Source organism: Engystomops pustulosus, chromosome 4 (genome assembly GCF_040894005.1).
Source record: "Engystomops pustulosus chromosome 4, aEngPut4.maternal, whole genome shotgun sequence".
Lineage (NCBI taxonomy): Eukaryota > Metazoa > Chordata > Amphibia > Anura > Leptodactylidae > Engystomops > Engystomops pustulosus.
In genome coordinates, this window is record NC_092414.1 from 201,488,970 (window position 1) to 201,502,458 (window position 13,489).

General features: G+C 40.0%; 1 protein-coding gene across 2 annotated transcripts in view; it reads right to left on the minus strand.

Moving 5' to 3' along the window:
- OLFM2 (olfactomedin 2) overlaps nucleotides 1–13,489 on the minus strand; it is a 188,233-nt gene that overhangs the window by 24,076 nt on the left and 150,668 nt on the right. For both annotated transcript variants that reach the window (XM_072149429.1, XM_072149430.1), the window contains exon 5: nucleotides 8,532–8,638. In XM_072149429.1, coding sequence (XP_072005530.1) covers nucleotides 8,532–8,638 — 107 coding nt within the window. The remainder of the gene's footprint in view (nucleotides 1–8,531; nucleotides 8,639–13,489) is intronic.

Consider the following 13,489-nt stretch of genomic DNA (forward strand, 5'->3'; position numbering starts at 1 on the left):
TCCATGGTCAGAACTTATTTCTTGTTCTATAAAACATGTTTTAGGAAAAGTTGTCTTTCTTATGTAGCACATTCAGACACATTGGGGCTCATTTACTTACCTGCCCCTCGGAGTTCCTGAAAGTACATTGTCGAACGATAATGCCCTGTGCCGCGATTCACTAAGATCGTGCGCCCCCTTTATCCTGCATGTCGCTTCCCCGCTCAGGTCCACCGGAGATCACCTTCTTTTTCCCAGTGCATGTAAGTGCATTGTCATGCGACATAATTTTTAAGTTAAAATCCTGTGGTTTGTCCGACAGCCTGTCCCCCCCCCAATTTTTCGCATTGCGCCAAAATCCCCGAAATCATCGGAAAACCCCACGGAAATGCTATCCATGGGCCCTAAATAAACCCCATTGATTTACTTTCATTTTGTGTTAAAATATTTATTTGAATTATTATTATTATTTAAAAAAAAAATTAAAAAAATGCTAATAATAGATCAACAAATTTAAATTGCTCTTTTTAAGGGCTAGGAAAAGGGTAAGAAGGAAAAAGCAGGCACTGGGGGTAGAGCTTTTGCCTGTCAGCTACGAAGCTGTGATTATAGTGGATAACGCTGAGTGGGCACTAGAACTAATGCTTTCTGCTAAATATTAGACTATTGCCACTGGGACTCACTAAAATTATAGAGATACAAAATTATATACAAAATTATTGTAGCTGTATTCTTCACTTATTTATTTGTATTTTTAAAAAAATGACTGCAAAATCCCCCCTTAGTGATACATTCACTATCTGTTTATAAGCTTTCTCCCTGTGTTTGTTATCCAGCTCTGTCCAGTTAGTTATAACTCTTTCTGCTCTTTGCCCACTTATAAGATAATCAAGATACCTTATATACTCGAGTATAAGCCTAGTTTTTCAGCACAAAATTTGTGCTCAAAAACCCTAACTCCGCTTATACTCGAGTCAACTAAAAACATAAAGACAAAACTCACCTTTCTGACGTCACCCATAGGTCCTCTTCTGTCTGAGACAGTCTGAGACAGAAGAGGACCTATGGGGGACGTCGGAAAGATGAGTACAGTGTTATTTTTTTTCCTACTACAGGGGCTGGGCAGGCTGTATGCTACAGGGGTTGGGCAGGCTGTATGCTACAGGGGCTGGCAGACTATATACTGGGAGGCTGTAACCAATGCATTTCCCACCCTCGGCTTATACTCGAGTCAATAGGTTTTCCCAGTTTTTTGTGTTGAAATTAGGGGTCTCGGCTTATACTCGGGTCGGCTTATACTCGAGTATATACGGTAATCAAGATAATCCATTATTAGTCCCACAGTTGGGAAATTCCCAATGTTACAGCAGCAGAGAGAGTACAGAGAGTACAGAGAGTGCAGTACAAATAATGACAGAACAATAATATCAGAGATAAATCAACAAACATAAAGAAAAGTGATAAAAAGCCCAAAAAAAAAGAAAAGCAATGATTGGCAGTCTGGTATTCAGTCTATGGATGGGACCTGGAGATACTGGTTTGGTGGGGGGTGCAGGTTACTTCAGGGTCTTGTTGGTTGAACAGCCTGATTGCAGCGGGGAGCAATGACCTCCGATAACGCTCCCTTTCACACTTGGGGTAAACCAGTCGGTCACTAAAGGTGCTCCCCAATGCCACACAGTTTCATTCATGGGATGGAAGCTATTCTCCACAATAGATTTCAACTTACACAGTATCCTCCTTTCAGCAACAGGAAAGGACAGAGCTGACTTTCCTAATCGGTTTGCACCCTAGCCGAGATGTTCCTTCCGCAACAGTCTACACCAAAGAAGATGGCTGATGCCACTACAAAATTGAAGAAAGTCTTAAGAAAGAGTATGGTTTTAGCATTATTTTCTAACAGAATGGCTTTTCAGCCGCTGCTCAGCAATTATCTTTCTGAAAGTAAGAGGGATACTGATATGCTGTTCAAAGGGCTTTTAGAATACTTTAGCAATTGCACAGAAAGAGCTATATTTTGCATAGCTTATACAAAACAAGATGCAAAGTCCCCCCTTAGTAACACATGAGCTTCCTGTTGACGCAGAGGCGTCGCTGCCGCTGGCTCTATAGACTCGGCGGTCACTTACCTGCTGGGTCTAAGGGGGTTAATCAGAGCTACTTGGTCTGATTAGACATAGTACAGCTCTGTTCAATATCAGCAGTCATAGGGGGTCGTTTCCCCTGTAACTGGGACTCTCATAGATGCCCCAGTCACATGGGAAAACTTGTAAAGGAAAAAAAAAATTTCAACTGTGAAAATATCTCCCCGGGGTCTTTTATGAACTCATTGAGGACATTGAAAGTAAAAACAGACGCAAAAAAAAATGTGTAAATATTCATAAAAATACATTCACATTTTCCAATATAATTTTTTTAAAAATCCCTGCTACACTACAAAAAACATTACCATAGTTTCCCCATTTCCCCGAAATGATGCATATTATATATTGAAATAATTATTTATTAATAATGTTAATTTTGAGTTAATTTAAAAAATAAAAAAAAAATAAAAAAGCCCTTCTTCCACTTTTATCCCCAAATAAAAATGTAAAAAAAATCTTTCAAATTTTATTACGTTTTTATGTCCTTAAAAAAGCGCCTCAAAAAAAAAAACTATGGCCCTTAAACCGTCACATACGAAAATTCACTAAAAATGCCTTGGTCGTAAGAGCCGCTTCACTAGGGGGTTAATAAAAGCTTTTCTCCCTGTGTTTATATACAATGTAAGCAATATTTCTTAATAGCATGTGATAAAAATCTAATCTCTAGGATTTATACATTCCTTTATGTACCATACAGTGATTCTATGTAATATTATTATCATCTATTTATGCCTCACATCATATGTCATGATGTGCTTTTCAATCAAGGTTTTTACCTTGATTGTTTTTCATTATGCAGGCAGTCGCCAGGTTACGTACAGGAGAGTGTCTTTAGGTCTGTTCTTAAGTTGAATTTGTATGCAAGTTGGAACTGTGTATTTTATAATCGTAGCTTCAGCTAAAAAAAAAAATTTGTCTCAGTGACAAAGAGCAAATGTAGACATTTAAAGGATGGAGCCACCTTCTTAGATCATAAACTTTAGGTATATGAACAAATATTAAACATCAACCATATCTCACGGACAACAAATACCGTATATACTCGAGTATAAACTGACCCAAGTATAAGCCGAGACCCCTAATTTTACCACAAAACCTGGGAAAACCTATTGACTCGAGTATAAGCCGAGGGTGGGAAATGCATTGGTCACAGCCCCCCCAGTATATAGCCTGCCGGACCCTGCCCCATAGTATATAGCCAGCACCTGCCCCCCAGTATATAGCCAGTCCCCTGCCCCAGTATATAGCCAGCAACGGGGGGAAGCCAGAAAGTAGAGTTTTGATATATTTTTTTTACTCGAGTATAAGCCGAGTTTGGGGTTTCAGCACATTTTTTGTGCTGAAAAACTAGGCTTATACTCGAGTATATATGGTACATATTAAAAATGCTCATCCACCTTTATGAAAATAAAAAACCATCATATTAGTCTCAAGGATTCCCTTCTGCTATAATCCCAATGCTGCCAAATGATTTACAAAGCCCCTAAGGCAGTGGTGGTGAACCTATGGGACGGGTGCCAAAGCTCTTCAACCCAACACAGAGTTTGCCAGATAGGACTCAAGGCTTTCTCCTGTAGTCCAATACAGCCCAGGACGTGCCGAGCTCAGTGCTATTTTAAAGCAACATCCTTGGCAGGAGGTGCAGAAAGGGCTGGATAAAGATGGATTGTCATTTGAGCTCCTCCTCTGCGCCCCCTGATTCTTCCTCTTCAGGGGACACTGGAGGGAAGCTACAATCCAAATTTTTCCATTATCTTTCTATTGTATTGTTTAACTCTGGACGCCAATACGATTAAAATCTGTGATACAGCAGGGATCAATAAGTTACTGCTTAAATTGTTGGCACTTTGCAACATATAAGTGGGTTTTGGTTGTAGCTTGGGCACTCTGTCTCCAAAAGGTTCTCCATCACTGCCCTAAGGCATGGGCTTAAAGTTTGCTTGTCAGTTTTACATTAACAGGAATTTTTTTAAATGCATGTTATCAAAAACAAATATTTGCAATGTAACTAATTTCATTTTGTAAAATTGTAATGTTCTCAAATCTTAAAAGAATTAATAATTAGTTTCTATTAATAATTCTACAAAATGGCACCAGTAAAAATGAAATCTTCCCTGTATTTGTATAAAATTTAAATCCAAACTGCATATACTACATTGATGGCTTGGATCATTGCAAAAACCTAATTGTTCCAATTAAAATTTTCCTTAATATACTGTATAAATCTGGTTGTAAAAAAAAAAAAACTGTGACTTTTCCTTAAGAAAAAATTCCAATCAAATCTCTTGGTCTTATCTCCGTACGTTTCTTTTCATATTCCTGAGATTATATCTTTACGAATGGAACTGCTCAGCTCTTCTTTCTACGTCCGCGTCTTCCAGTGCGTCCAGAGTCTTCTCTACTCTCACAGAACCTCCACCTGCTCTTCCCAGGTGCTGTCTATAATTTTATAAAAGGCCTGCCTGCCAATAGTTCTTATGCCAACGTGAGGTCCACCAGGAGTTTTTGTTGGACTAAGTTCAAAAACGTTATACATTTTGTTTCCAAACAGCGTATTATGACCATACTTCAATGGCTTCCTCTCGAAAACATTCAGAACGGAAAAAAAGAACATAATAGAAGAGAATGTTTTGTAGTTTTAACGGCTTTCGAAGAGCGCGAGTGGCTCGTATGGAGACCAACTCTTCCGGTATTGCCGATTGTCATTTATCTCGACGACCGCTGAGTTCTATGGATTAATCCTACTGGAACCTTTCTACTATACTTCCAGCTGAAGGTTCACAGGACTTTTTTTCAACTTTAGTTCTTTGTAGAGATGAACCTTGAAAACGCTGAAGCCTCTGGTCTGCTGTATGCGATTAGGCCTCAGATCCCAGCTTCAGGTATACAGAGAATTATCAAGCCCCCCCATAGGTCACACTTTTTGTAAATGTTTTTCATCTGTGCAATGTCGGTTGGTGTATTCGTGGAGACATTTCATCTGTCATGCTACTTAGACTCCTTCTAAATCCTCTAATTTCATTAGCCGCGCTTGACTTGTTCCATGGGGGATAAAACAGATTAGGGAAAAGCAGCTTGGATATTCTGCCCCCGCTGTATTTTTAGTGCTAAATGAAGCGCGCTTTACATTGTGGTCGGAATGGAAAACACTCGGTTTCCGTGGCAATGGCGGAATCGTGTTAACGGAAATTGCACGCTATGGATGAATGGGTTCTTGCTACATAAACACGTGAATGTAGAGGTCGAGACTGACATATACAGTCTGCTAAGTATTTTTCTCCATATGAGTGGAGCGTTTATTGCCAGGTAACTCTCCCGGGATATCCATAAAAAAATTAACCAAACCTTTTAATGTTACAGACTTTTTCTATTTTGGTATTTCAATTTTTTCACTCCCCATTGTCCCCAAAAGCCGTATTAGGGCTTATTATCTGCGGAACCAATTGTACTTCCTGGTACAATTTACATACTTTGTGCAATGTAGCGGAAAGCTGGAAAAAAAATACCAAATGCAATAAAATTGACATAAGAAATGAGTTGCTCAGTTTTTTTTTTTTTTGGGGGGGGGGGGGTTGTTTACAAGGTTTTCACTGTGCAATCCACATCTATTTTTTTCCCTTGAGTCAAAAGGATCAACGCACGACAATTTTTTTATTATGATTTAAAACTTTAATTTTGAAAAGGAAAATTCTTAATATGGCACAGTGTATGACCTTTTGAAAACAAACATTTCTCTCATGTGTGCTAGTCATTGTTTTACGCAAAAATGGATGACATACAGATGAAATGCAGACTATTCGGACTGCTCAGGAGCTATAAAAATAATGAGGGTACCCTAGGGGGGATCTACTAAGCCTTCTCTACCAGTTTTCTTGCAAAGAAGACATGTAAATGTCCCAATATGGAGCACTTTCTGCATTACACGTCACTTTGGGCATGACCGCCCTGTCCCGCCTCTTTTACTATAGTGTCCAACGGAAAACTAGTGGATACTATAGTTGATCATAACAGGTCCAACTGTTGGAGATCATGTCCACATCTATAAGAGCTTGGAGCCTCTTTGTAGACCTGTGAGACCTGGGGGAATTTTAAGACAAGCTTTTAAAACTCCAGTCTTAATAAATCCCCCCATGGAGGGCAAAAATCGGCAAGAGAGCTTTCAGCCAGAGAAAAATAGAACTTTCTTGAGCAGGTAGTCTAAGGTGCATTTTTTTAGGCATCAGTTGATCTTTTCATGAAAATTACTTTGGTTACTGTAAGATGTTGTAATTACGCTGTAAAGGCAGTCCTCGACTTGAGGACACCCAACTTACAGATGGCCCCTAGTTACAGAAAGACCTCTGTGCCCAATGTGACATCTGGTGAAGCTCTCTGGGTGCTTTACTTTAGTGTGAGGTGTCTGTAATGAAGCTTTATTGATAATCCTTGTTTTCATGACAGCACAAAATTTAGAAAATCCTATTTTCACAGGGACAATTAAAAAATATACCAATTCCGACAAATTTAACTTAAAGGGAACCTGTCAGCAGATAATGACTCAATAAACCACTACCAGTAGGTTGTCATGAAGATGAACACCTTCCAGATGATGTCACTTTCATGGCCCAGTGTGGTGGCATAATCCATCAACTTTGAAGTACAATGAGAATTGTTTCTATAAAGTCAGGGAGGCGGAGAGTTTAGCACTGAAGTGAAGCTCTCCTCACCTCAAAACGTCCCTTTGCTGTGATTGATGGTCTAGCATTTAGTCACATCACTAACCATCTCTCCAGAAGTCTGGTGCATGATGTCAATCATAGCAGATGGGATGTTCTGAGGAAGGGAGAGCTTGACTTTAGTACTAAACTCTCTGCCATCCTGACTTTATACAACCAATCTACATCTCATTTCAAAGTTGGTTTTCCGGATGCTGCCATATCATTGTGTCATGAAATATACATGATGAGGAAGATGTAAAGACAATTGATAACACACTGGTAGTGGTTTATTAGATTGATTTCTGCTGACAGGTTTCCTTTAAGTACAAATCTAAAGAACTTGTCTTGTACGTAACTTGGGCACTGCCTGTATTTAAATTTCTATGGTTGACAATAAAGAGGCGATTTGGATATTTGTCTTTTTTTTTTAATTAATGCATTCACCATACAATAATAATATTTGGGCTTATTTACTAAGGGTTCTGTGGAACGCACTTTCTTCAGATTTTGGAAATTTGGGGGATTTGCACCACTGTGACAACTATTTAGAAGGGGATTGGGTCACATGCGATCGGATTTTGGTGCAACTGCGCTGACTTTCATGCGACAGAAATCGGAGGCGTGCCGTTGGACAATCTGATGGATTCGGACTGAGCACGGGATTTAACTTTAAAATTGTGTCGCAAGACCAAGCACTTACATGCACCGGGAAGAAGAAGGTGAACCTGAGGGGGGAAGCGACAAATGCAGGAAATCGGGCGCACGATCTTGGTGAATCGCGGCACAGTGCATTCCAGTCGGACATTCCGGATCGGGGAACATGCCAGGGACTGGTAAGTAAATGTGCCCCATTATTTTTATTTTAAAAGATTATAATTGTATTTATGGGTGTTCTAGGGGGGTTGCTATGCATATTGGGTACTTCATTTTTATGTTTTTTTTTTCTCTTTTTTCACACAATTTTTAAGGCCTCCTAGGGTGTTTGATCCCTATTGGTCTGATTGTTCATATAATATTCTGCAATACTACTGCATACAACCAAAATACTGTTAATAGTGGGCGTTTCATGCAGAAGATGGCTTAGCTCTTGAGCCTTCTCCATACATCAGCCATACACATATATACATGTATGGTGCTAGTTGGTTCAATATTTCTCATCATTCATGTTAATGTATTCAAACAACTCACCAACATAGTTATATTTATACCTGGACAGTCTAAAGACGGACAGTCTAGTATAGAGAGCATGTGAATACATAGTAGACGCGACATTTACTGCCGAGAAGTACCAGAGCCCCGCAGATGCATGTGATCCACTAACTATACATTATGGCATTAGAGACAACAAATTATAACATGGCATAAAGTATTGTAGCTGCTTTTACGTCATTACAGGAAAAATATCAGGACATTAACGCACTTCAGCCAATTTCCGCATTACACATTGCACCAGTGAACAGAAGAAAACACGCCATCAGTCACAAGGTCGGCACTTTGAGGCCGAGACGACATAATGGTTTAATAGTATGTACCCAGTTTACCGCTGTCTGTTCCTAGAAGCCTTCTTCACCCCATACAACAATCACTCCTTGTTACTTGAGCCTTATTTTGCACTAAGTAGCACGGCCTGTGGCTTTCTATAGCTAACAGATTGGAAAAAACGCAGTTAAGATAAGACATCGAGCTTAAGACCATGTATCTGATGACTCACCCTATTATCCGCACTGGGAGCCATAGTATCCGTCATCCATGACCCAAACCTGGACCCCGAGGCACGAATTGTGATTGGGTTACTGACGCCTGTGAGTTTGCCACAGCCTGAAATTGGAAAGGCATATGATAGCGGTTACATTGATTATAGTCGTAGGATGAGGTTAGATATATGAGATATAGTTTACTATAACATGTCTAGAAAAAATAGAGTAACAAGGCTGGATCTAAACAATTTAACACTAAATAGACTTAATGAAGACTCCAACTCTTTGCATTCGTTATAGGCATTATTGCATTGATTCTTGCATACTTGGAATTAGGAGGGGGAGGGGCTAACTGCCGGCATTAATCATTTCCGGTGTTAACGTGGGAGGATCCATATTGATACATAAGTCAGATAGTGTGCTCTAGTAGTGGATTATAATGTGGGCAATGTGGGTGGTAGCCCAGGGCCCAAGCTTTCTAGGAGCTCATGGCCACCCAAAACACCCACCAAATTTTATACTCAGAAGGACTTTCACCCATAAATTCCTAGTACATTGGTTCCTACTCTCAATACTCATGTATGCAAGAGCCATTTCAGGAACTTTCAAGGTCTTCCAAGCCGCCGATTGAACGCAGGCTGAAGGGACGCATCCTCCATTCTGATAGTAGCTGATATATACCATATGTTGGAAGTGATTACAGGACATGTAATACTAATACAGCCCAGGGCCTCTGGCAGTTTTAATCTTCCTCTGGTGTGCTACACGTATTAACGCTGGTGCATTATGTCCTTCCTTCATCTCAGGCACAGAATGTGCCAACGCAATCTGACGAAACAATCTGGTTGACATTTTGGGCTCTTTGTATAGACGTTAGAATAAAGGTATGACCCTATTGGGCTAATAGGATTGAACTGATGTAAGACAGGAACCTTCTTGATTTGGTTGGGTTTGAGATCAATATGGATCCTCTCACATTAGATGATACACAAGATGATAAATGTTGACTCGTGGCCACTCCCCCAGTTCTAGTCCCATTTCGCCCGATGACACCAGTTACATAGTGAAACATGTTGGGTGGGTTTTAGTTTAGTTTAAGTGCAATCCTGTTTCTTCTGGACCTAAATACTACTAGGAGAGTAACTTGGATACAACTTAATGACAATGAGACAATTACAGTGATGATTGGGCAATGTTTTCACGATGGTGAATTTGTATAAAAAGTTACTAACCCTCCCATGAATCGATGTGTAACACCACCTTTACCACCATAACTTGTGCTTGGTTCTTGCTACATTCTCTTTTGGCATTTCCTCAAATGAAATCTACCATCAAAATCCACTCTTACTCCAGAGTCCTTCAAAGTAAGAGACACTCACTTAGATCCAGGCACAGCGAATGTGTTAATCTTCTCATATTTGTTATGCATGGCCTCCTTCCCTCTAAAAGAAGGGCTCTGGTGGGTGTTTACAGATCCTCTCAGTTATGAAGCTTCACGGCCTGTTACAATGAGCAGAGCAGGTCTCCCTCCCCCCCGTTCTCCCTGCATAAATTACATAGATAGAGGGAGAGAGCAGGGGGTTAGGTGAAGACCTCTGGTAACACCTCCGGTGCCCTTCAGGCTCATTAGCAATATCATATAAGTTGATTTGAGAAGAAAGGAGACCATAGATAGCCAATATAAGAAGATTTACACAGTCACGGTGGATCTATGAGTAAGTGTCCCTGGTTTATCATTATTGGTTTTGATCGTAGATTGCCTTTAAGTATAGTTTTTGTATAAATCTGCACTTTGGGTACCACAGAATGGTAGTGATATAGTTATAACTGCTGCAGAGGTAAAGGTCCCACCAAACCTGTTGGCCAAAGTGAAAACAATTCCTTTGAAATATGACAGCTGTAATCTAATTGGATGCTCTATCCAACTGTTCCATTGTTCCCTTGTGTTAGATGTGATATATCGTCTGACTTCTCCTGAGAACTACCGGAGAGTCTACCGGTAAGGTACTAACAGGAATCATGTTGTATATCTCGGACGCATAGATAATCTATACATCTTCCTAATGAACAGTGAAATGTTGAAATTAGATCTCCAAGAACCAACATGTAAATTCATGGCTTATGAACACATGTTCACGGGAATTTAATTACCCATTACCCTGGAGTGTTTCAAGTAATTTCCTGCACTTGGCATCAACACCTCGGCAATAACCAGTTACTGTTTTACCTATGAGGTCATTACTTTCAGCATTTTATTACTCCGAACCCTACAAATAATAGTGGCACTTTAAAAGTGATGAACGCCCTCTCTTGGCACGCCACGGTCATCGGTAACCTATAACCCTCGGAATGGTCTCATATATAAAACCAATTATTATGCTGGTTCTTAAATGTTCCAACTTTCTCATCATATTGTTTGAGTTTCTGCCTTCCAATTAACTCAGACCTTGCTCTAGTGTGGGTTCATTTCCAGCTGGGTAGCACATAAAAAAATAATCTACTTTTATCATATTAATATTTGATGTTTCGCCGAATTGGCTTGCCGGAAAAAGGAGTTTTTGTAGAGCTTGACCCCGGCTTTTTATTTTAGAAAGTAAAAATCACTGGATGTGAATTTAAGATGGTCTGATGGGTTTGAACAGCGGCTCGACAAGACCTCTTAAACGCGGAGTTCAAATTTATTAACGTGAGACAGAGAGGGCAAAATTCTCGGTGTCTGTGTTGTACTAATGAATGGTTGACTAATTTTTACAACTTTATTCATTATAAACCTGAAAATTAACTTATGACTGCAGTTAATCCTGAGATCCAGGGTCAGAAAGATACATTGTATAATTAGAGAGTCCAATGAAGACACAATGATCATCCACAAAGGTCAAGCCTATTTAGACATTTAGGTAATTTAGGAATGAATGTTTCTAAAAAAAAATTGTGTTCCTGATAACTTCCTGATTACGGGGCTCTATGGAAGGACTTTGAAATGTGCAAACTTAGGGAGAATTTAAGTGGATGATAAATTTGGCTCATGTCTCAATGATTTTGATTCATCTGTAGACCACCAAATGGTCAACTTATTGCCAAAATGTTTACGTAAATGTGCCCGTATTAAGAGATAAGACTATAGAGAGAAGCCTTAAACTTACAAATTGTGTCTAAAACTGTTCCAAATTGGGTTGCATGGCAATTATGGTGCAAATTAAGGATAATTTTCGATTAGGATGCTAAATCTCTCACGCTTGCCTAAGGTTGACAGTGCCAGTGCTTGATACGATGAACTTTATTGTTTTTCTACGAATCCCTACATGATGATCTGCCTACTCCGGTTCTACAGCACACACTGTAAGCATGTCTGTATATGTATACATTTATGTTCGTGTGATTCTTTAGAGCCTCCTATATGTAGCTACCTTCTAGGTCAACTTCTGTGTTACACATAGGTTCCAATGCCTACCTGATGCTTTTGCTCAGCTGTCAGAGACTCAAAATTTTGTCTCAAAGTCCAATCCTATCCCTAGGTGGGGTATTTAAATCTAACCATAACCTTAGACCATTGTCCAAGTATTTGTGGGTTCTTACCTTTATTTACCTCATAACTGTCATTTTGGCTTTATCCTTGCCCTGTGGCTCAGCTCTTGCCTCTCTGCTATGGACTCCCTGTTCCCATTTTGAAGATTTGTCCTAGTCATTGTTCATAAACTATAAGCCATGGCGGCAACCCGGGTCCATTGCAACCAAGGCCAAACCAATTATAGCCAGCGATAATAATGAACACAAAGTGGAAGCCTTAGACTAATACATGTATCATTGTTGGATTTAGGGTAGTTTATTATGTTTCTGCAGCCTAAAGAACCTATCTTGTACGTAACCCTGGGACTGCCTGTACTATGAAGTGACATGACAATTTGACAGTGGCTGAAGTTGCTTGTTAAAGCTTTGAAGAACTATGTTATTTCCCCAGAATATAACATTAAGTCGTTTACTGTGCCTTTTCCATCCATAGTAATCTAACTCCAATTAAAACTTCACTTACTTTCTAATTTAGACTCTTAAGAGCACAAAATTACAGGAAGCTTACATTAGATGAAGAATCCAAACAAGTTCCTTCTAATGAGGCCGATGTTAAGAGGGTAGGAAGAAAGACTGAAGATAGTAGATAGAACTTTCTTTTTAATCAGTTCTTTTAAAGGGGTGTTCCTGAAATTGTCTGATTGATAGATCCAATGTCTGGGAGCCCCACTGATCAAGAGTTTCACTCTGTGCATATGTCCCTCCTCTCTCGAGCAGCTTGTGCTAATTCCTTGCCTTTCCTCTCTATAGACCAGAGCCACAAAGGGTTCGTACCCAACTTTGCGTGTTTGGGTACCCTGGACCCGACCTTGAACTTGATTAGAAATGTGGTATCGGGTGCGGGTTCGGATCAAACCCCCCTCCCGTTAATGTCCACAATTTGAGTTGGTGCCAATTGTGCGCATTAACTCTTTAAAAGCCATTAGCAAAGTCAGCAGCAGATTTAACGGAAGTAGCATGCCGGAGGTGCGAGGTGCCACAATTTTGGGGAGGGAAAATAGTGGTGCGCAAATTTGGCAGTTGCATTTAAACAGTTAACACCCAAGATCGGTGCAGGCAGATGTCACTGGTGGGAGGTCCAGGTTGAGATACCAAACTCTAATTTAAATTCAGGGGGATCTTATACCTGCCCCCCCCCCAAGCTGATCAACCCCCTGAAGTGATCTTGGTGCTCCATTAACTGCCACTTCCACATTACAGGCCAGTAACTATACATATAATCATCACATTAGTGGTAGGAAGTGAAGTGACTTCAGTACTGGTTTGAGTGCTGTGGTTTTCTCGCTGTCAAGGTCCTGGAGAACTCCTTTAAGTTTTAATGCAATGCTCTGAGGTATCAGAAGACCTCCTCTGCTAGTTGTACATTTACTAAACAGAGATAGAAAAGGGGTTTCTAAACTAGTGA